The 20,930-nt window shown below is 40.2% G+C and overlaps 1 protein-coding gene across 12 annotated transcripts in view; it reads right to left on the bottom strand.

The window, feature by feature from the left end:
* Positions 1-20,930, bottom strand: part of ARHGAP6 (Rho GTPase activating protein 6) — a 264,909-nt gene that overhangs the window by 31,635 nt on the left and 212,344 nt on the right. For all 12 annotated transcript variants that reach the window (XM_036840648.1, XM_036840649.1, XM_036840651.1 and 9 more), the window contains 5 exons: positions 16,668-16,924; positions 14,440-14,635; positions 9,051-9,106; positions 6,330-6,480; positions 5,166-5,314 (listed from right to left, as the gene is read on the bottom strand). In XM_036840648.1, coding sequence (XP_036696543.1) covers positions 5,166-5,314; positions 6,330-6,480; positions 9,051-9,106; positions 14,440-14,635; positions 16,668-16,924 — 809 coding nt within the window. The remainder of the gene's footprint in view (positions 1-5,165; positions 5,315-6,329; positions 6,481-9,050; positions 9,107-14,439; positions 14,636-16,667; positions 16,925-20,930) is intronic.

Below are 20,930 nucleotides of genomic sequence, written 5' to 3' on the forward strand. Positions count from 1 at the left end.
TATCAGGAAAACATTTATCTCTACTAAATAAGCATCCTAGAGCATTTCTGATCCGAATATGAAGAGCTCACATTTATTGATATTAAAAGTTTAGCATGTAGGTGGGGGAGGGATAGATTGGGAATTTGAGACTAGCAGATGCAAACTATTATATAGAGAATGGATAAACAACAAAGTCCTACTGTAGAGCACAGGGAACTATATTCAGTATCCTGGGATAAACCATAATGGAAAAGAATATGAAAAAGAATATATACATATATAAACACATATATAACTGAATCACTTTGCTGTAGAGCAGAAATTAACACAACATTGTAAATCAGCTATACTTCAATAAAATAAAATTTTTTTTAAAGTTTAGCATGTAGAGTCACTGGGCTAGAGGCTTTCCACAGGCTGTTTCAATTCCCTCTCACTATATGCTTCCAAAGCCGCTGCTGCTGTCATCCTTATTTTACAGACGAGGGAAGTGGTACCCAGAGCCGGGCTCCAGGCAGCCCCCCACCGCTTACTCTTCCTGGCAGAGCCGGCAGAGCGGGGATGTGGGAAAACTGGCTCCAAAGCCGGGCCGGGACCAGGGTGAGGGGAGCGAGGCACGGGTCCTGCTACAGTTCCAAAGCCAAACTCCCACTTGCTAGAGGCATGCACCTCATCAAAGGGCAGTAATCCCGGCCTTGTGTCAGTGGTTCATAACTTCTTTTTTGCCTCATAGACTCTTTGAAGAACTGGAGGCCAGCTATGGACTCTCTCTCCAAAAAAAGTGTACATTCACACCACATATTCCATGCCATGCTGGGGGGTTCTTAGACAACCTGAAAAAGCACTGCTCAAGGGGTTTCAATGATGTCCCTGCAATATTCTTTCTAGAGGAAATGAAATCTTTCTTACATTTGGGAATTTCTCTTTTCCCCTAAGGAGCAAAGCAAATAGCAAACTTAAAAAAAAATGGAATAAGACAAACCAAACACAAGATAGCAAAAACATTCAATAAAATACCACTATTTTCCCCTCCAAAGGCACTCACTGACCAGTCAATAATTTTTCTCAATGTCTTTCTTTTGGACATCTTTAAGATCCCATTAGTTAGTGATGCATTGACGTTTAAGCACCTATTAGAAAAGAAATATTACATTCATTTTATAGAGGAGGAAGCCCAGACCTTCCCCTACCCCAACTCTGTTTTCCTTCCTCTTCCTCTACTTTACAAAAACAAGGTCATATAGCAAGGTGCTGGCAGAGCCTGGGTGAGCCTCCAAGCTCCTTGACACTCTGATTCAGTTTTCTTCCTGTTGCAGCCCATAATAACTACCCAACAGATAGGTAACACATCTAGCACAAACTAACAAATAGGTAAGAGAGAAACTTGAAAAATTCTTTGCTTTCTTGATTATATTTTACAATTGAATTTTTGTCTCACTCCAATCTGCCCACTCTGAATTCTTTACCTGCTCATGCCAAACCAACTTCAAAAATCGTGAACAAAAAACCTCTCTCTCGTTCCTCTCCCTCCCCTTTTCACTTCTACCAGAAGGGGTTTTCAGCTAATTCCCATCCCTATGCCATGCTTATGTGGTCCGCTTACTCAATCCCTACACGCCCTTTGATATGTAGTTTAAATTCAATCTCCGGCACAAAGCCATTCCTAACTTTTCTGCTCCACGTTCATCACCTCTTCTCTGAAGTTCTGCAGTGACTCTGCGTGTGTTCTCTCATTCTATATTTGCCTTGTGTTTTTACCCCCTCCACCTCCTAGATGCCACAGCATCCTGGGAACGGTAATTAGAGAATTCCTGAACAATGCTCACTGGTTTAGAGGAACAGAGAGTAGGCGCTCAGAACATACGTGATTCAAATACCAAGGCCATTCTTACACGGAAACATTTATAATGTGAATTGCTGTTTTCCATATTGCTATTCCTACAAAACCTTCCTAACTCACCCTCTTCCTGTCTCTAACCAATCTATAACACAGGTTATATCACTTTAGTCGAATCCTTCCAAAGATTCATGGCTTAAAAGAATCAGCCACCTTCCCCTGACAAAGGCATTCAGTACTCTGGGAACATAGTCCAATTTCCCCTCAGACCTCATCAGTACTTTCCCACACTGCAGCCTTAACTCTAACCCAAGATGGCTGTGGAGTTACTTGTTTTCCTGTAACTTCTAACCATTTCACGGAAGCAGTGCTCTCCTCATATTTCCTCTGTTGCTTTAATTTTTGGTTACTAGTCCTTCATTTTGATTCAAGGTTTAGGTCAAGGATGTCTAGAAATCCTTGTCATCTCTTGCTTCCCGTACAACTTTGCTGTTACCAGAATATTTTTATATTCCTTGTAATAAACTAGTTTTCTCAATGACTGTGCAGTGCCAGTTGAAGAAATTTTATCTCCAAAGTTCAGATAAGGAAACCCAGGTTTAGGAAGATGAATAGATTTGTCCAAGAACACATGATCAGTGAGTTGTAAAGCTAACAAGTGTTCTCAACCAGGGGTGATTTTGAGCTCCCCCTCCTTCCCGGGGAAACCTGGCAATGTTTAGAGACACTTTCAGCTGTCACAACTGGGGCAGCATCATGGGCCAGGGGGAGCTGCTACTGGCATCAAGTGAGTAGAGGCCGGGGATGCTGATAAGCATCCCACAATGCACAGGGCACCCACACAACACAGAATTACCTGGTCCCAAGGGTCAATCGTATGGAGGCCGGGAGACTGTGAGCTAGACCCCCAGCAGAGTTGTCTTTTCCTACTTGCTATTCTATATTTCTGTTCTCCATAAGTTAGACTGGTTTGGGTTTGAGGCACAGCTGGGACTTTGCTAGTCAAGGGACCGAACCGACTACTAGTCAATATGACACTTTTGTGTGAATTAGAAAAAGGACCCCTTCCTCAAGATATTTTACTGCCATCTGCTGGGATATTGTCCTAATATCTCTGCAAATCTGCATTGACTATGGGGGACACGGCACCTCGCCCAGAGTCATGAATGCACAAATGCCCAACTTGCACAAGCGTTAAGTGGAGGCTCCCTGGGGAACACTGGGTAAGTTACGTAACCCCTCCAGCCCTCAGTTTCCACCTCAGAAACACAGGGACGACGATCTCTCTCTTGCTCAATGGAGGATTAGCTATAATATATGTATAAAGGCCCAAGCACACGGCCGGCACGTGGTAGGAGAGACATAAATGGCAGCTAGTGTTCCGGCATGTTAAGTTCCATTGGTACCTATCCAAGAATATTTTCTCCTCTTTGCCATAGGCAGTGCAGTCTTGTTCAGCATTTAGATCGAAAGAATGTCTGCAAATGATTTTAAAAAGGCATGAGTGAGTTCAACTGGACATTTTGCTTTCCTCAATGTCTTCTTAATCACCTAAGACCCGACTTTCTTCTCACATAGTACTTAAGAAATGTCAGAGAGGCAATTGACATACCTAGGAACCCAGACAGGGCTCTGTCTTGACCCAATGATTAGGCAGATGATTCTACAGCTTCTCTTATATCTATAGTCAATAGAGGCTGACACCCAGACGGGTAATATAACTACTTAACAATTATGAGAATTACAGTATATCCATTGAAGAGTTGTGTCTGCTGAAAGAAGGTGGCAGTGCCATATTATGAAACCTGAAGCCAGCAGAGGTTTCACTAATAACTGCTATAGAGATAAATGGATAACTCAGGAAAGTTCCATTCTCACACTGATAGGGAGGATGAGGATAAGAAAGGGAGAATTGCCTTTCTGAAAAAAAATACATATGACCATGGCCTTCGGGAAAGAAATCTGACAAACACAGAAATGAATCCACAACACAGCTGAGTTCTGCTTAACAGGATTTAAAATAAAAGCTTCTGGGATAAGTAAGCTTGGAATGCCTTTGGCTCCTTCTTGTTGATTTACAATGCATGTTAACATATTAAAGGGTCTGAGATCTCCTGGGGAATCCAAGGTCAGGGAGAAGTATGATGGCATGGCTTCAAGAAGGGAAACAGGCCTCTTGTTAAGGTAAGGATTAAATAGGTTGCTGGCTAATAGGTCACTTAAAATTGTCCAAGGGAGACACTGGAAAACACCTTGAAGCACAGGAGCATGACCAAAGAGAACCAGAGCCCAAGACCTCAGATGGGGGGCCAGGTCCAACAAGAACATCCCAAAAGGGTCCAGAGGACTGTGCAGAACCTGTCTTTAGCAGTTGGTACCACGTGGCATTGAGATACATGGCAACAGTCAATAGATCTGACTTTTCAGTTCTTTCTCCACCTGGTTTTGAAGCAGGATCCACCCTCCATTACACTGAGCCAGTCCCTATTTTGGGGGGAGGGTTGAAGGAGAGAAAGGACCTCTAAAAAGGAAGATCCTAGACTTCTAGCCATAGGGCACATGGGTGCTCCAGAATAAAATGGAAGAATGAAGAGGTGACATCATATTTGGGCTTCAAGTTAAAGAAGCAGATCAAATGAGTTACAAGGACAGCCATCTCCCGCCACCTCCATTACTCCATTTTTCTCATGCTTGTAAGCACCTCTGTAGCTCATTGTCTTCTTCACACAAATGGAAATTCAGGGTCTTGAGTAAAGCATCATCATGGAAAATGACAGCCTCATGTGGAAGCATCCTTGAAACATATAAGAAGTTAGTGGCCAATGCGCTCTTAGGAAAGGTCCCTCCAGAGGGGGGACAAAAAAGCCTGCATTAGTTCTCTTCCTACATAGACACATAGGCCAGGAAAGGGAAGCTTCATTTTCTCCAGGTGAAACATCTAACCAAATTGGTAGCTCTCCCTTTTTTTTAAAAAAAAAGTAGAAGTATAGTTGATTTACAGTATTGCGTTAGTTTCAGGTGTACAGCGTAGTGATTCAGTATTTTTACAGATTATATCCCATTATAGGTTATTACAAGACAGTGGGTATAATTCCCTGTGCTATACCCTATATCCTTGTTGCTTATCTACTTTATGTATAGTAGTTTGTATCTGTTAATCCCACGACCCTAATTCATCCCTCCCCCCATCCGTCTCCCGTTTGGTAACCGCACGTTTGTTTTCTACGTCTGTGAGCCTGTTTCTCTTTTGCATAGACATCCATTTGTATTATTTTTTAGCTCTCCCTTTTAAAACAGGAAAAAGGAAGAACCAGAGCATCTGTCGCGGTGGCGGTGGGGTGCGCACCTCTTGCCCGTCTTTGCTGACGTTGTCCTCAGCGTGCCTGGCCACGATGGAGAGGAACTGCAGCAGGCGGTGGAGCGTGTCGCAATTGCAGGGAGGTAGAAGGTAAATGAGGAGCTGCAAGGTGCCCAGCTGTTCCTCAGGCTCCAACACTAAGCAAGGCAAAAAGACGCGCTCCAAGTGAGTCAAAGGGGGAAGTCACGCCCTTCAGGCTCAACTGCCTTCAGGAAGGGATTAGCAAGGCAAGTCACATTTCATTCCTTCACCCACTCTCCCATTGCTTTAGCACTTTAACAGTAAGGTTCTATGAGGGATAGAAAGATAAGTTCGACCTGGGGAAATGTAACATCCAGAGAAATCATTATAATCCAGGTTAGAAAGGTAACTTCATGTCCCTTACTTTCTCCTCCCTCCTTCCCCTGGTATAAATCATCACATACTTTATGGATCACAGTCTTCCATGGTTGTTAACTATTTGCTAACAATGACTGAGAATCTGTGAATGTTCTTGAATTTGAGTTTAGAACACATGTGAGGCCCTTGTCTGTTGAGCAATGTATAAGAGGTAGACTTTTTGTTGGCAATAACCAAGACACGGCCCAATGTCAGTGTCTTCTCTCTCTTTCGTGATCCTATCTTAACTGTAGCATGGATGAAGAAATTCACGGAGGCTGAAACAGTTCTGGTTGTTCCTCCTCTCTCTCCCCGTCCTTTTCTCCACTGCGGGATCTGTGTCTCTAGCCCTGAAGCAGCCACATTGAAAGTACTGACGCTGGGCTATGCCATCCTGCTTTCCCTGGAATGTTTCCTGCCCCCCCTTTCTCACTCTAGGTTCCAGAAATGCAAACTCATTTTTAGGCACAGACTCAATGTGAACTCTCTCTGTTACTCCAAAGCATCAATTTATAGCAATTTCTACTATCCTAGAGTCGTTTGAAGGCATCCCAAATTTTTCTTGGCTACTTCCATTTGTTTTATTGCAACTTTCTACTTGCTAACTCTCCCCAGGGTAAGTCTCAGAAAATTCCCCAAATAGCCCGCTCATTAGAGACTGATAAATAAGGGCAAAAAAAAGCTATTAGAAAACACATGCATAAGGTTTTGATGAATGAGTGGGACATCCCAGTAACCCAGGAACACGTTCCTGCAAATGGCTGGATTACGCACAGAGAGTATTGATGAAAGCTGTGTACAGCTCCCTGGTGAGAAGGGGGTCCGGCATGTCCCTCAGGAACTCCTTCAACAAGGCGGCCACATCATGAACGCTGTGCTCTTCCTCCAGGGAGACGTCGACCCCGCGGTCAAATTCCTCACGTAACTGGAAAAACAACGGTTCAAGTGGCAGTCTCAGAACACCATACCTCAATGTTCAGTGCCCAGCAAAAGTGCTATGACATGCAGCATCTGGTATTAAGTTTACCCAGACCCCGAGAAGGAGGAGCTAACAACATGTCACCTTGACCTACAGAGTCTATGCAAACCCAGCCATGAATATATATATTTATATATATATATATATATATATATATATATATATTTATATATTTGAAATGAATTATTAAATAAAAGTATCTGTGGGTTTACTGTTAATGATGCAAGCAGAAGGGCTTGATAACAACATCCAGAAGGTTGGGAGGAAGAGCTAAGGGGTTAGGTCAATTCTAACTGTGGGAGGGAGGAATTAATCTATTATACAGCGGTTTTGCATGTCAGCAAATTTACCATGTTGGAATTTTGACATTTTCCAGAAATACTCGACAAGAAAGCAAAGAGATGTTTCTGCAAACAATGAAATTTAAAACCCTGATAAACCATTTGTGACTAAACCTTGAAAGATGACAATAACTAAATAAAATCTGCCTTAGATTTGTCAAAGTAGCCTTATTAACATTTTCCAAGAAGATTTCCTGCTTTCATCATTATACTCAGTCCTTTAGCGTTTATAACAGTAGGAAAACACAATAGCAAGAAGGGAGTCATAACTCTACACCCTATTTTCATCTTGGACAGCTCAACTTCTCTTAGGTATTGTTTGTTCTCTGCTGTTAAAATAATTTTGTGAGTTCATGAATGTACTCTAGGCAATAAACTTCTGTAAGTGTTCATTTGCTATGTCATTCATTCATCCATTCATTCAACAAAGATGTACTGCACACTTACTGCGTGCCCGGCCTTGTTACAGGTCCTCAAAATACGGTGATGAGTAAAGAGGCAAAGCCCTTCCCCTCCTCCAGCTCTCAGGCTGACAGACAGGTGATAAACTGGTAATCCCACCAATGATTAATTAGCTCTTTATACTGTGACAATTGTTCTCAAGAAAAAGTGTAGGCTGCTAAGAAGTGATATAACAAGATCAAATGGTGAGTTAGAGCATATTTCACACTTGCAATCTAACCACTAATTCCATATATATTTTTGAGAATCCTTAAGTAAATCTCCATGCAAAGGTTTTCCCTTTAGTGGATCCAGATATAACTGAGGAATAATTTCTGTCACTAGCCACCTCGCCACCTGACGAGAATGCCTGTTGCTGTCCCGAATCGCGCATCAATTCCAGGCAACTCATCCTTAGTGTGCATCGGGCAGCCAGAATGAAGAAGGCTTCCATCAGCACCACTCCTAATCGTGATCATCTAAACACACCATGTTTTTCTTCTGAGTGCACATGCACACACAGACACACACAGACACACAGACACACACACACACACATGCAGAAAGAACAGATCGTGGGAAGAGCTTGGTCTAAACTGTGTGATCTTGAACTAAATTTCTTAATCTCTCTAAGCCTCAGAAGAAGTGGGTGAAAGAGGCTTGTCTCCCAGCCAGTTGGCAGATTCAACGAGATAACGTTGATGAAAATATTTTGCAATTCTGCACAGGTAAGAGGCCTAAGAAATGTTATTACTATGCTATCTTTCTTCCTGCTAATCCTATTGTGAAATGTTAAATGTTCAATAGTATCTTATGTGACTATTACAAATAAAACCAACCAACCAACCAAACAGAAAACATACTTCTTTTGAAAACCCCTTTTGTCTTGACAAAAAAAGAAAGACATTATGAGGAGACATTTATTTCAGTTAGTTTCAATAATATGAACAAATATCGTTTCTTCAGCTTCATCCAACTAAAAATTATTTTCATTTGGCTTCATTTTTGAATTGCTGGGTTCCTTACTTCTTTCTGTTGGCACCAACAGAGGGAAAATAACATTTTAATTTTCTTTTAGCCAACAAATGAATTCTTTTCTCAAAGGATGGTTTGCCTTTTATGAAGCCGTCATGAACACAGATACCTGCCTGATCATAGGAACCTATTCCTGAAGCTCTCATATCAAACTTCTTTTGCAAGAATGCTGCACAGTGCAGAAGGAAACTGAGGGGTACGGTCCCCACATGGAAAATGAATTGGGGAATCAATGGTACCATGGAAAAGTAATACGAATTATTTATTTTTGAGAAAGTAAAGCTATAAACATAGTATTTTAAAAGAAGAGATATTAATGGCATTACTCATATCACATTTTAGTAAAAGCGGGTGCTGTACAATTGTTTTCTATTTATTATCACTTACTGATCAGGTACTCTCCGAATCTCCTACATTTACAGTGTCAATAAGATGTTTATAAATTAGTTTCATTTGGCTGTACATGCTGTGGGCACGTCCAGATGTTTTGCTTTCAGTTGTATGATCCTAACTCTTTCACAACCTTTCTGAGATTCTGAGTTGTTGCCTTTTACTTCTTGGGACTCAATTATACTATAATAGGTGGGAGGGTACAGAAAAGATATTCAGAAATGAATTTGCATAAGCTTGAACTTTGCACGACGTAATTCAACTAAAAGTCAGGTGAAACGTACAATATAATCTTCACTTTTCACTTACTTGTCTCACTCTCTTTTTTGAGCTTCCAACTCGGAATATCCCCACTGTCTGGAGGCCTGCAAATAAGCAAACAAAATCATCAGTCCTGTTTTGTGGCTTGAAACTGGAGGAAATCAAAATAGATATAAAAGGGAATGCCAGCACCATGCTGCAACATGCAGGGCAATATAGTAACTTGCCAGCGTGCACTAATGCTTATTTATCCTACACTAGATTCACCAGGTACCTAGAGGTTAGCCCTGAAAGTACCAGGATCATTTTACGTTAAATGTTTCTGATGAAAAAATCTTCTTGTGTTATTATGTATTTCCACACTTTCTCCATATGAAAAAAATAATGTAACATTTTCTTCATCATTCAGAATAAACATGAATTTTCTATGAATTTCCAGCCCTTTATCAATTTTAAAATAGATATTTCTTGTTTTACTGATCATAATTAAAACATGTACTTATTCGAGAAAATCTATAAGGGGCAGAAAAATGTAAAAAATAATATACTTTAAAAAATACCTGATGCAGAAGTAATGACTTAATATTTTGGTTTATTTCTATCCAGTCTTTTCTCCATGAAAAAAAAATTTGGGGGGTAGAATGCTGCTGCTTTTACTCAATATTATGCCACAAGAATTTTTTATGCCAGTAAAAACTCTGTGTCAATGTCATTTAAAATGGATGCGAAATGCTCTATTGCATGAACGTGCCACAATTCACTTCATATTCTCCTCTGAGCGACAATATAGCTCCCCGCAACATATATGCACTTGTTTTGATACCATAACTCGCCCTACTAGGAACAACTTTGTACATAGGTCTCAGTTTACATTTCTGATTCTCTTAAGATCATGTCCTAGAAGTGGGATTATGGGGCCAATGCATGAAAAAGAGTTATCCAGCCCCAAATGTCAGTAGTGCCAAGGTTGAGAAACCTTGCTCTAAAAAATTAGGCCTCTTAAAAGAAACATTATCTATCACAAATTAGAAATTTCAACAATAGTTCCTTAATATCATTAAATATCCAGTCAACGTTCACATAAGGTTCACAAACTGTGATAGGCTGGCGTGCCCTGTAGTCTCTTAATGTGTTTGTTTCCCCCTCTCTGTTTATATGATTTCGTCGTAATTGGTTTGATGAAGAAATAGCATTGATTTCCCACTGTAGATTTTCCCACTGCCTGGATGTAGACACTCTGTGGTGTCATTTATGTGTTCCTTTCTCCCCTTTATTTCCTCTAAAGAGATAGTTAGAGCCAGAGTTTTCTCTGATTCAGGTTTGAATTTTGGGGCAAGAAGACTTCACAAGAGGTATTATGCACTTCCTTAAGGTGGCACAGAATGTCTGAATGACTCTCCTTTCCTATGCAAGCCATTAATCACTGCCACTGATGATCATCGCCTACGTTTATTGTTTCATTGGTGGCTCATTTTCTCTTCCTTTGGGATAATCAGTTACAAGGGTAATGCCAGATTGTAGCTGCCAGTGGCAGCTTGTAGCCACATGAAGAGCGCTGGTGTGAGAGTCAACAGACCATGAAACATAGCCAACACTCCAGCAATCAGACTCATGCTCTCATGGCATCATTTGCATCCTGAATCTACCTGCTCCTGAATCTAGATATAATATTCATACTTCCAGTATGTAAACGGGAATTTGGGGGGCTGCTTTGCTTAATCTGCTTTTATCTGGGTTCTTCTCTCTTGCCACGGAAAGAGTTCTGACTAGTCCAATATATAATTATATTGGAAAGAACTGAAATCTTTACAACATTATTTCTTTCCATCCAGAAACAAAGTAGATATCTTAATTTATTTCTTAATTTCTTAATATTTCTTGGTAAAGCTTTGTAGTTTTTGTCACAGAAGTTTCTTACTTCTTATTACAGATATTCTAGGTAACTATACGTTTGATATTAATATAAATGAATTATTTTATTGTTATAGTACATAACCTATTATTGCTCTTATATAAGACACGGATATCTTTTTGTATATTTATTTTATGGTCTTGCCACATTGTGTATTGTGTATAAGACTTTTAAAATTGGTTTTCTAGAATTTTTCAGTTAGAAAAGATAATATCCATAAAAATCCCGTTTATCACTTTCATATCTTATAAATGTTATCCTGAATTTCCAGAATAATTTGAGAGAATCATGCTGAGAGGCTAGTTATTGCTGACTTGCATAAGTACATCTTGGTGCTTTGCACTTGGGTGGAATTTTGCTTTGCATCTATTCTCAAAAGACTTGTGTTCCTTCCTTGTTGCTGCCATCAGTTCGTCTGCCTTATAACTGAGTCCAACTCCCAGCCTAACTTATTGCTTCTACCTCTCTGGGAGCTTGAAAACAGGATAATCAAGGTATTAGAATCAAATACAGAATTATATTTCTTCATCTACAAAATGAGCATAATAAGTATCCACCTCAAAAGTTGTTCAGTGATTCAATTAATTAATGCATATAAAATACTTAGAATTGTATCTGGCATCTACTATTATATATAGAGATATAGGCCCTAACTGAACTAAATGAGGCTTTTTGTGCAAAACAGAAAACTGTAGTATAATAGTAGGTCTTAGCAATTTTAATTTTGGCTGCATTTATTTTCTTGTTGGTCCGATGGTTTCCAAATAGCTGAAATTTCTACATAAGTGAGATATCACATAAGGGCACTTTCTTCCTAGGTGGGACTATTCCTTTGCCTGAATTCCTCCATTCTGTTCAGAAATGCCCATTTCTGTGTCATTATTTCCTCAATTATAGTACTTTTCCACTTAGTGAAAGTGACTGTGATTTCAAAAATAACTAGCTAGTGATTGATTGCTATCATTCCTATGTATCAATTGATCATAACCTGTTTTAAGTTTTCTAAATTAATTAATTAGTTAATTAATTAATTAATTTTAGGTTGAGCAGATGACAGCCTTCAGACAGCCAATGCCATTCTCTGACATAAGGCTTAGGGTCATTTTCCTCAAAGAGAAGATACAATCCAGGCCTTCAGTAACCTTGACTTGAGACAGTCACTGATAAAAACAGGTGTCCATCAAAAAAGGCATAGATCTGGCAAAGAAATGTGACTTTGCTGTACCCTGTGCCAGAAATGGATATGATCACCTTTCTCTCCTTTTTGTCAGAAGCTGAAATGGAAACTAGAACCAGGGCACCTGAATCTCAGGCTTAGGGAATTCAAGTAATGAGAGCAGGCATCATAAGCAGGAGGCCCCACCCTAAAATCAGCCTAAATCCTTTAAGTAGAAGAGAGTTTGACTCCTTGTTATATTGTCTGTTTTTTATTGTTGTTGTTGTTTTTGTTTGAAATGCGTGCTTCGGGGAAATTAAGGATGCTTAAGGAAGTTTGGCCTAATAGTGGAGAAAGCATCTGGGTGAAGTAAAAGTGAGGAAGGGTGGTGTACACAAGGATATAGATGGAGTCAAGATAACTGTCCAAGACCAATTTTTTTTGTTTGTTTCTCTCTCTCTCTCTGTTTTGTTTTGTTTTGTTTTTGTGTGTGTATGTCCAAGACCAATTTGGGAGAGAATGAAAAGGTCTTTGACAAATGTCTACAAAGCTAAAGTGAATCAAACTCTCTGCTACCCATTTCAAACACTGGCAAATAAAGTCTTACAAAAGAATTGTTTTTGAAATTTGCTCTTTTTTCATTGGTTTAAAGTGACCAAGATTAATATCTGTTTGAATTTGAACCTATCTCTCATTTTTCCAGAGCCATTTGGTCTAAACATCATGGAAACTCGGAACAGAATCAGGTCCTTGAAAGATCATGTAGGTTATCTTCTTTCCTTTAGGCCCTAAACTGCATTGTAACTATTTCCCCCCCCCCCCCCCCCCCCAAAAAGTGAACTTCCCTCTTTTTTAGTAATCTTAAAGGAAATGCTATTTTACAAATTATAATTCATGAAAATTTATTTTCAAAAAGAAAATACAAAGACATGCCAAGTTTTCTTTCACAAAAGCAGTTACTCAACCTGGCACTGCATTTTTGCATGGTTAGAGTAGAATTTTCTCATTTAGAATTCTTTATAGTGCTACAGTTCACTCTCTACATTCTTTATAGGGAAAAATTATAATTATAAAAGTATGAGTCACTTTTTCTACCTCGTAGTAAAGTTTAGGCTGAATTTAAATATTCAGGTAAATTCTTTAGGTGCTAAAAGCAACTAAAGAACTCTTTAGTTGCTAAGCTATTTTGAAAAATAATTCTGTTCAAGTAATACTGATTGAAACATTTACATTGTATTATCATGATACTAAGTATTGGGAATTCAAAATGTCTAAGATATTTTTATTGATGTCCAGTTTACTTTCCAAGGAGAAGAGACAGATAAGAATGTACACTCATACACATACATATACATATTAAAATTTTGTATAAACAAAGTTTCAATACATATTAATTATATTAAGTCACCCATATGTTATCTAGTGATTTCCATATATAATAAATTGATTAAGAGACCTGGACATATCCTAGTAATTTTTATAAAGTCCCATTTTTATTAGAAAGAAATAGATGGGAATGTTAAGAATAGTTATGTCTATATGATAGCCTCAGAATTTGCTTTTCTGTTTCTTTTTTTCTCTATTATGATGTGTATATTATCTTTATAGTAAAAAAGCAATTATAGTGATGTATGTCAATTATTTCTCAATTAAAGTGGAAAAAGGAAGCAATTATAAACTCTTCTCATGTCCATAAAATGCATGCTAACATTATAGCAAACAAATTCAGATCGTAGACATGGCTGTTTGATGAGCCAAAAGTCTAAAGTTCAGCAAAAATTTTAAAGAACTGTACATTGTTTTAAAGTCAGCATATTAAGTGGAACTGAGTTTCCAAAAGGGTCACTACGAAGAAATTTTAAGTGGACAGCTTTCCACAAAAATGCAAAGAGCAATATAGAAACCTATTGTCCAAAACTGTGTATTTTCTATTCACTTAAGGAATGGTTTTCTAATCTTTTTTTTTTCTGTAAGAAGCTAGACTATTATTTTTTAAAGGAAGCCTTGAGTAACCTCAATGTATAAGAAAGATAAAAGTGGCTCTGCTTTGTTTGAAGGGGGTCCTGAGGATAGTCCCAGCCCAACAGGCCTTGCCTTCCCCTCAATTCCTTGATCTCCAGGGTCACTTCTGAGGACTCTTTAGGGCTGGGGAGTCTGAATACCATCAAGTTGATTCCCGCCACCCCAAATCTTGTTTAGCCCTACTGGGGTTAAGCAAACCCTCATATTTGTAAATTTTCTTTGCAAAGGAAATTTCGGCCTAGAGCCTGATCGAATGAACATAGAATTGAAATCGGGTGCTTGAATGAATGATGCCTGAATACATGAAAGTCTTTAGTACTTGACTGCTGACAAACAAGTCTGCTTACCATGTTTTTCTAGATGTTGACAGCAGCTGTCCACCAGCCTGGGGACCTGTCTGTAAATGGGATTCAGACTGAGTTTCTTATCTCTGGCTTTTTCTTTTTTATTTTGAGCCTCGGCAGGCAAGGAGAGTTGTAATGCTTCTAGCAGTCGAGACTGATTGTCATCAAGATCGGTGATAGAATCCACTGACATTGCACCCTGCAAATTATACACAGACATGAACACAGAATGCAGATGGAGAAAATAAAAACTGCTTCCCCCAATGCCATCCAATAAATCCTTTTGCCCACGACTATTTATCACACTCGAAATAATACTGTTTAATTGTGCGGTTTGTATTTTAAAAGGAAAAAAGGTTAGGAAACCTCTGCAACACAGGGTTAGGTAATGACATTTACAATTTCAACAATAGACAACTTTTTCCAAATGGAAGACAAGAGATGGCAAACATACAATTAAAATATTTTGACCCAACCACTTCATTCCTTGAAACAAGAAAAAAATCACATACTTGACGAATGAGGTAAAGTCAGAGAACTCTTGTGAAAAAAAGATAATAATAACTCAACTCTCGAAAGTAGATTTTAAAATAGGAGGATTCCATAAACAGTCTTAGTTTGGTTTCCCCCAAGACGTGACACAATGAACTTTATTAGGGGAATAGTCCCAGGAGACAGCTGTAGGGAAGTGGGGAAATGAGAAAGGGAAGTGAAGGCAGCTAATGAAGGGAGCATCACCAAGCCTGTGACAAGCCTGTGGGCCGCTGGAGCCCAGCTGCCCTGGGGACCTGGGAGACCGTGTAGATCATGCACCTCAGAGCTATTCCTGCTAAGGAGTAAGGGAGTTGGGGTATTTATACCACGAGTCTCAAGAGTCATTGATTAAAGACAACTTCTGGTAGGGGTAGGGAGGTGACATTAACGCCTTGCTACTTGCAGCCTGTCATCTCTATGGGTGGGTGCCTCTGGCCATCAGAGAAAGCCCCCAGCCAAGAGATGAGGTAATGACAGGTGGAAGGAGGGCTGGCACGCTAGGAATGGTAAAGGCTGAGGGTAAGGGTGCAGGGCACCACTCATGTCTGTATGGCCACCCACCCTTTGATGAAGCATAGAGGAGGAAGTTGGCTGCTAGCAAGGCCTGGCCAGAGGGGAGGGCATTTGGGAGGCCCACGGCCTGGGCTCTAGATTCTCAGAAAGCTCATATGTGGCATTTTGGTGTCATTGCCATATAGGCTGATGTAAACAGTCTGAGAGACTATGCCAGCGTTGGAAGAACAATTCTGTCACGCAAATTCAAATATTCCATTATGTTGTCATTTCTTCAGCTTTAAACACAGTGAATCCCCGAAAACAGTGGTGGGTGGCTCAGGTGCCCCTGAGTCTTGGAGAGGTTCTAAATGTTGGAGGCTGATTGAGAACTGCGGATTTTAACTGGGAAGTGCCTCAGGTTTTAACTAGGGCAGTAGTCAATGGCTGGAGGTGGCAAAGATTTGGGCCTTCAGGTGAAAGGCAAAGGAGAGATCTCCCAGTGACGTAGGAAGTTTCAGAGATGCTTATCACCTGACTCAGCTAATCACCAACCAATTTGCCTGGACACTCAGATTTCCTGGATTGAAATGTGAAATTTGAAATGCCAAATAATAGCACAGTGCCTGGAACATAGTACTCACTCAATAAATGGTACCATATGATTACCGTATTGAATGAAAGAGGACATATGAGTGTGTGTGTGTGTGTGTGTGTGTGTGTGTGTGTGTGTGTTTCTACAGTTATGTTTGAGAAAAAAACCATGTTCTGTTGGTAAAAAAAAAATCTCATTGCTTATGAAGACCAGCAGCAAATTCACTCGGCCCGGCATAGTTCTTGGATGAGATGAAGAGATTAACAAAAACACCTGGCCCTGCCCTCAAGCCTCAAAGTCTCATGGGAAATTCTGGTAACACAACAGAAGGTTACACTAGAGGGGTCGGTGGTGATGTTGTAGAATGTTCTGGATATCACGGGTAAGCAAGGAGAGGCACCTAATATCTTTGAAAGGGGTCAGGGAAAGGCTGGGAGGGGTGGGTCAGGTGCTTCGGGGCCAGTGCAAGTTCTCCCTGAATGGGGTTGTTGACAGATACCTGGACACAAACTGCATTTGCAGTTTTCACATGAGCCAAGACTCAGAGAATAACCTTAGAACTCTTCCGTTGTCCTGACATCAGGGTCAGAGAAAACACTGGCCAACTCACCCTCCTCCTGGCCCGAGGAGCCGGCTCCGGGGTATTGGGGGACGTTGACTCATTTGGTGTTTCCGAGGTGGAGCTGAGAGATGAGTTGCTGCTTGAGAGTTCTTTGTTTTGTCTTTTGTTTCCAAATGGGAGGAGGGAAGCCACAAAATCGGATGCAACCTTCTGTTCGTCCCTCTGCGAGTCCTGCTTGAGTTTATAGGCCCGGTCGTTTGCGATGACTTGGGATAAGGGCATTCCAAACGCCTGTGGGATGAACTCTGGAATCAGAAAACAAACATTCACTTTCAGAGAAAGACTGCCCCAGGGAAGACTCTCAGTCATGTTGCAGATCAAAGGGCAGACATATTCAAACGACTGTTTTCTGAAGAATTGATTCATCCATCGATATATATGGAGATGACTTTTGAGTTTGTCAGAGTGGCTGAAGTTTCTATCTCAATAAAGAAAGCTACTATGTATAAAGAGCATGGGTTTTAAAAACCTAAGCCTCGAGTTTTTCTCGACGTATCTCAAGTATGTTTAAAGGAAATAACTTTATAGAGACAGGCGACATTTTTTGATAGGATGAACATAATACTTCATCCTCATGAGTAAACGGTTTTACAAAATGTGTCTTTGATTGATGTCTCAAGAGGCCCTGAAGCTTACAAGGCCTGAGAAGACTGTGTGTATACATTCATTCAACTGTCACTTACTAATACCTACTATGTGCCGTGTCAAGGTACGCAGTGGGGAGTACAAAGCTTACAGAAGGTCCAGTCCTCGCTCTTGAAGCGTTCAGAGTGTGGGGTGAGGTGGGAGAGTGGAGAATCGGATATGTAAATAATTGTAATTGTGTCTATCATGTGTGTAAGAGAGAGATGCCAAAAATTACTGAAATTCAGGTAAGTGGCTACACTTTGAGGTTCCCAGTCAAAGAGGTTCCAACACGTGAAATGACAACTCAGGAGACAGAGGAGCAGCTTGGGAATAAGTTTGTTCTTCTTTTCTTTGTGTTCTTTGTGCCCACATGCTGCCTCCAGTTGCTGGGTTAGGGCTGTCACCCTCATGATCTACACTCAAGCCATTCTCCTGGCCACATGCAGAAGTGGATTCTCACCACTAAATATCCGGTGAAGGGCCCACAATATAATTTATTAAATCCTCTAGTAAGGACAGTTTTGGGGAAGGAGCATAATGCAGAAATCTACGGCTTTATTTGGAGATATACACACAATTGCATTCTGGATCTCTATAGTAAATCCACTTGTATACATGTACATTGTAAGCACGTTGATCCTTAGGGCCAGGCATTTTATTGGTAATATTTTAAATTCATGCTGAAAAGCATTAATAATTATATTAAATGCATTATTTCTTTGAGACCCAAAATTACATCTCCTAGCAGCAGAAAGCTGGAGTCTAGCCTCTCCCTTGTTTTTATAACCCTTATGAATAAAACGAGAATGAGCAAGGGAAAACAATTCTAAGGTTGAAAAAGCTAACATTAAATCAGGTGGAAAGAGGCTCTAAAAGGTTTTCCTCTTTGATCCACGGCAACATTTTGAACATCCCTGGGCTAATAGTCAAGTCTGCATTAAAAGCAGAAATGGCACTTGAAAAGCCTGAACCTCTTGTTCTATCAAAACATGCAACTCATTTTGAAGTGAAAAATCAAAACTTCAGCATTTCGGGATTTTTCAGAGGATGCTTATCATCCTCTATAAGTTTGTTAACTAGTCGGCATACGTTAATGCAAAAAACAATTTAGGCATTTGTTTTGAGGGATCAATGTGGACAGTGTAGCAAGATCCAATACTCACTGCTGATAAAAGGTCATTTCCACTACTAGCAAAATTGGAAACCAAAGGGGACACCTCAGGATTTATTGTGTAAATCAGTGCTATCTTGTCTATGGGAATAATCAAATAGTCTTCCTTCAAAAAGCTTGGGGCAAATCTAGGAACATGCGTATGGCAAGGCTGATAGCTACTTGGAATATATAAAAACTGTTGGTGGGTAATGCTAGCAGAAAGGACATTGATAAATGTATCAAGTGACCTGTGTCTGCTCAAGTAGGCATACTCAGAGCAGGGATTTAATGTGACATGAGGACTATTGATTCCTCTCCTAGACATTTTTTCCACATAAAGGAAACCAACCAGACTCGGCTAGAGATCTGTAATATCCTTGGAAAAAAGAAGCAAGATGGTTTCCTTTGGTATCTGTCATTTTTAATATCTAAAAGTCTGCCTCTCTACTTGTAAATTGGAATAACTGAATAGAAATTAAACAGATGGAATACATGAAGTCATTCTCCCCAAATGACTCTTTTATTTATCTTTTCTTATTTCTGCTTTTCTCTAATAGGCTTTCTTTCCTGGCTGAGTTTATTTATTCTTTCAGTGGTAGTGTTTTGATCTAGTCTCTTTAGTTTCTCATTGCTTTCTCCAGAGAACTCTCTCACAAGCTTCAGAAAGGAGACAGATCTCTCTATGCTCTAAACTTGTGTCACAGTGTCTAGTCCCTGGAAAATTCTAGGCAGGGTTCCTTGAATGTGATTGCTTCTCAAAATATGGGTATTGTGAAATTGAGGACTCAGCCCAAGCCTGTTGAGCAAAACCCTCCTTTCCGTGTAAATAAAGTGTTGGGCACACATGCTTATCTGTGGGTTCAAAGCTCTTCTGTTGGGGAGGAGAAGGGAACCTACAGCCTCTGTGTTGATAGCAGCTAATAAACTTGATAATGGGTTTTTAAAACCATAAAAATATTACCCAAGACTCAGTGTTCTGGGCCCAGGGACTGTGGGTATCATGTTATAATCTATAGTATGTGTTTACTAAGGAGACTGCATCCCCTGCTGTCCTCATTGGTAGAGGCTGTCTCTGCTCCCTCCCCATGACCCTCAGGGCCAGGAGGTGGTGTGCTGGTCGCTCAGCTCCCTGCTTCAGCTTCCAGATCCTCCCCCTCCTGCTGTGTGGCAGAAACCTGGTGCTACTGCAAGCTTCCCCTGCTCCCCGCTCATTGCTATCTTCTATCATCACAGTCAGAACCCCCATCTACCATCATCCCGGGTGACGTGGATGTCTACCCAAGTGACCCGTCTGATTCGCTGTCCTCACATCTCCTTGACTTTCTCCTCTCCTCTTACTTTTTCCTGCAAGCTACCTTTTTCACCAACTCCCTCGGTCCCATCCTGGACCTATCCTCACCAGAAGTGATTTGGCCCCTGGAATCAGGCTTCCTTCCTCCACCGTGGTCTCACCCCCCCCCACCCCAAGTTCATGTTTTACACTGCAGTGTGGCAATCCATTTAGTGGCGATCCATTTAAAGACACCATTCAGCCACCCCATCCTTAATTCACTTTGATGGCGTCTCAGTGTTCTTAGCGTGCAGACCAGAAGTTGTGCTGCGGCCCCCACAGTCCTGTGTGAGGCGGCCCCTCCTACTCTTCCCTGGAATCACACTCCCCCTGTTTCTCTCATCTCCAGTAACAGCACTCAATACATTTTCTTTGAGAATTTCTAAAGAGTGATAACTGATACTTGATGTTTCTACTGTTATTTAACCTGACACAAAATAAAGTTGTATCAACTATTCCTATGTAGTGCTACTTCACAACTCACATATATTAACCCATTTAGACAGTGAGGAACAATAAAACATGGCATGATATAATTTCAGCATAAAGAAAGGTGCTAGGCCTGAACTATCACCAGAGTTTATGTTGATAAACATTTCATCATCTGAAAATATCCTGTAGAGAGGGGACCTAGTTCTCAGACTTAGGCCACAGTAAAACCTATTTCCCTTGTGCTCTGATTAGGAACCACATTAATTGGCACAAAGTAGCCATTTAAAAACCTTTCCCCAAAAGTGATTCTTTTTGACACAAGAAAGAAATTTTCTGAAGTTCTGAAAGTTTAAAAAATACTTTTTGGATGCCAAGTAATTTAACTAAGAGAAATGAAGAACCTGGAACTATTCTGTATGAAAATATGTTTTCTGAACCAGCATCAATCCTGAATTACTTTCTCTATGGAAATCAAAAGTCATATGGGCACTGCTTAAGTGGCAGGAGGGACACAGAAGTGTCACATGATCTGCTGTATATTATGTTAAGGCAATTAAATAAAACACAGGACATGATTCATTCTGATTGAATCAATTAATATAGCAGCATATCAAACATTTAATGAATCGCTTTATTGGGAGAGCAATTCGATTCTAAAAAGCTGCTCCTATTTATTTTTAGATGACCTAACCCAAGAAGTCATCTAGAA

Source organism: Balaenoptera musculus, chromosome X, assembly GCF_009873245.2.
Source record: "Balaenoptera musculus isolate JJ_BM4_2016_0621 chromosome X, mBalMus1.pri.v3, whole genome shotgun sequence".
NCBI classification, from domain to species: Eukaryota; Metazoa; Chordata; class Mammalia; order Artiodactyla; family Balaenopteridae; genus Balaenoptera; species Balaenoptera musculus.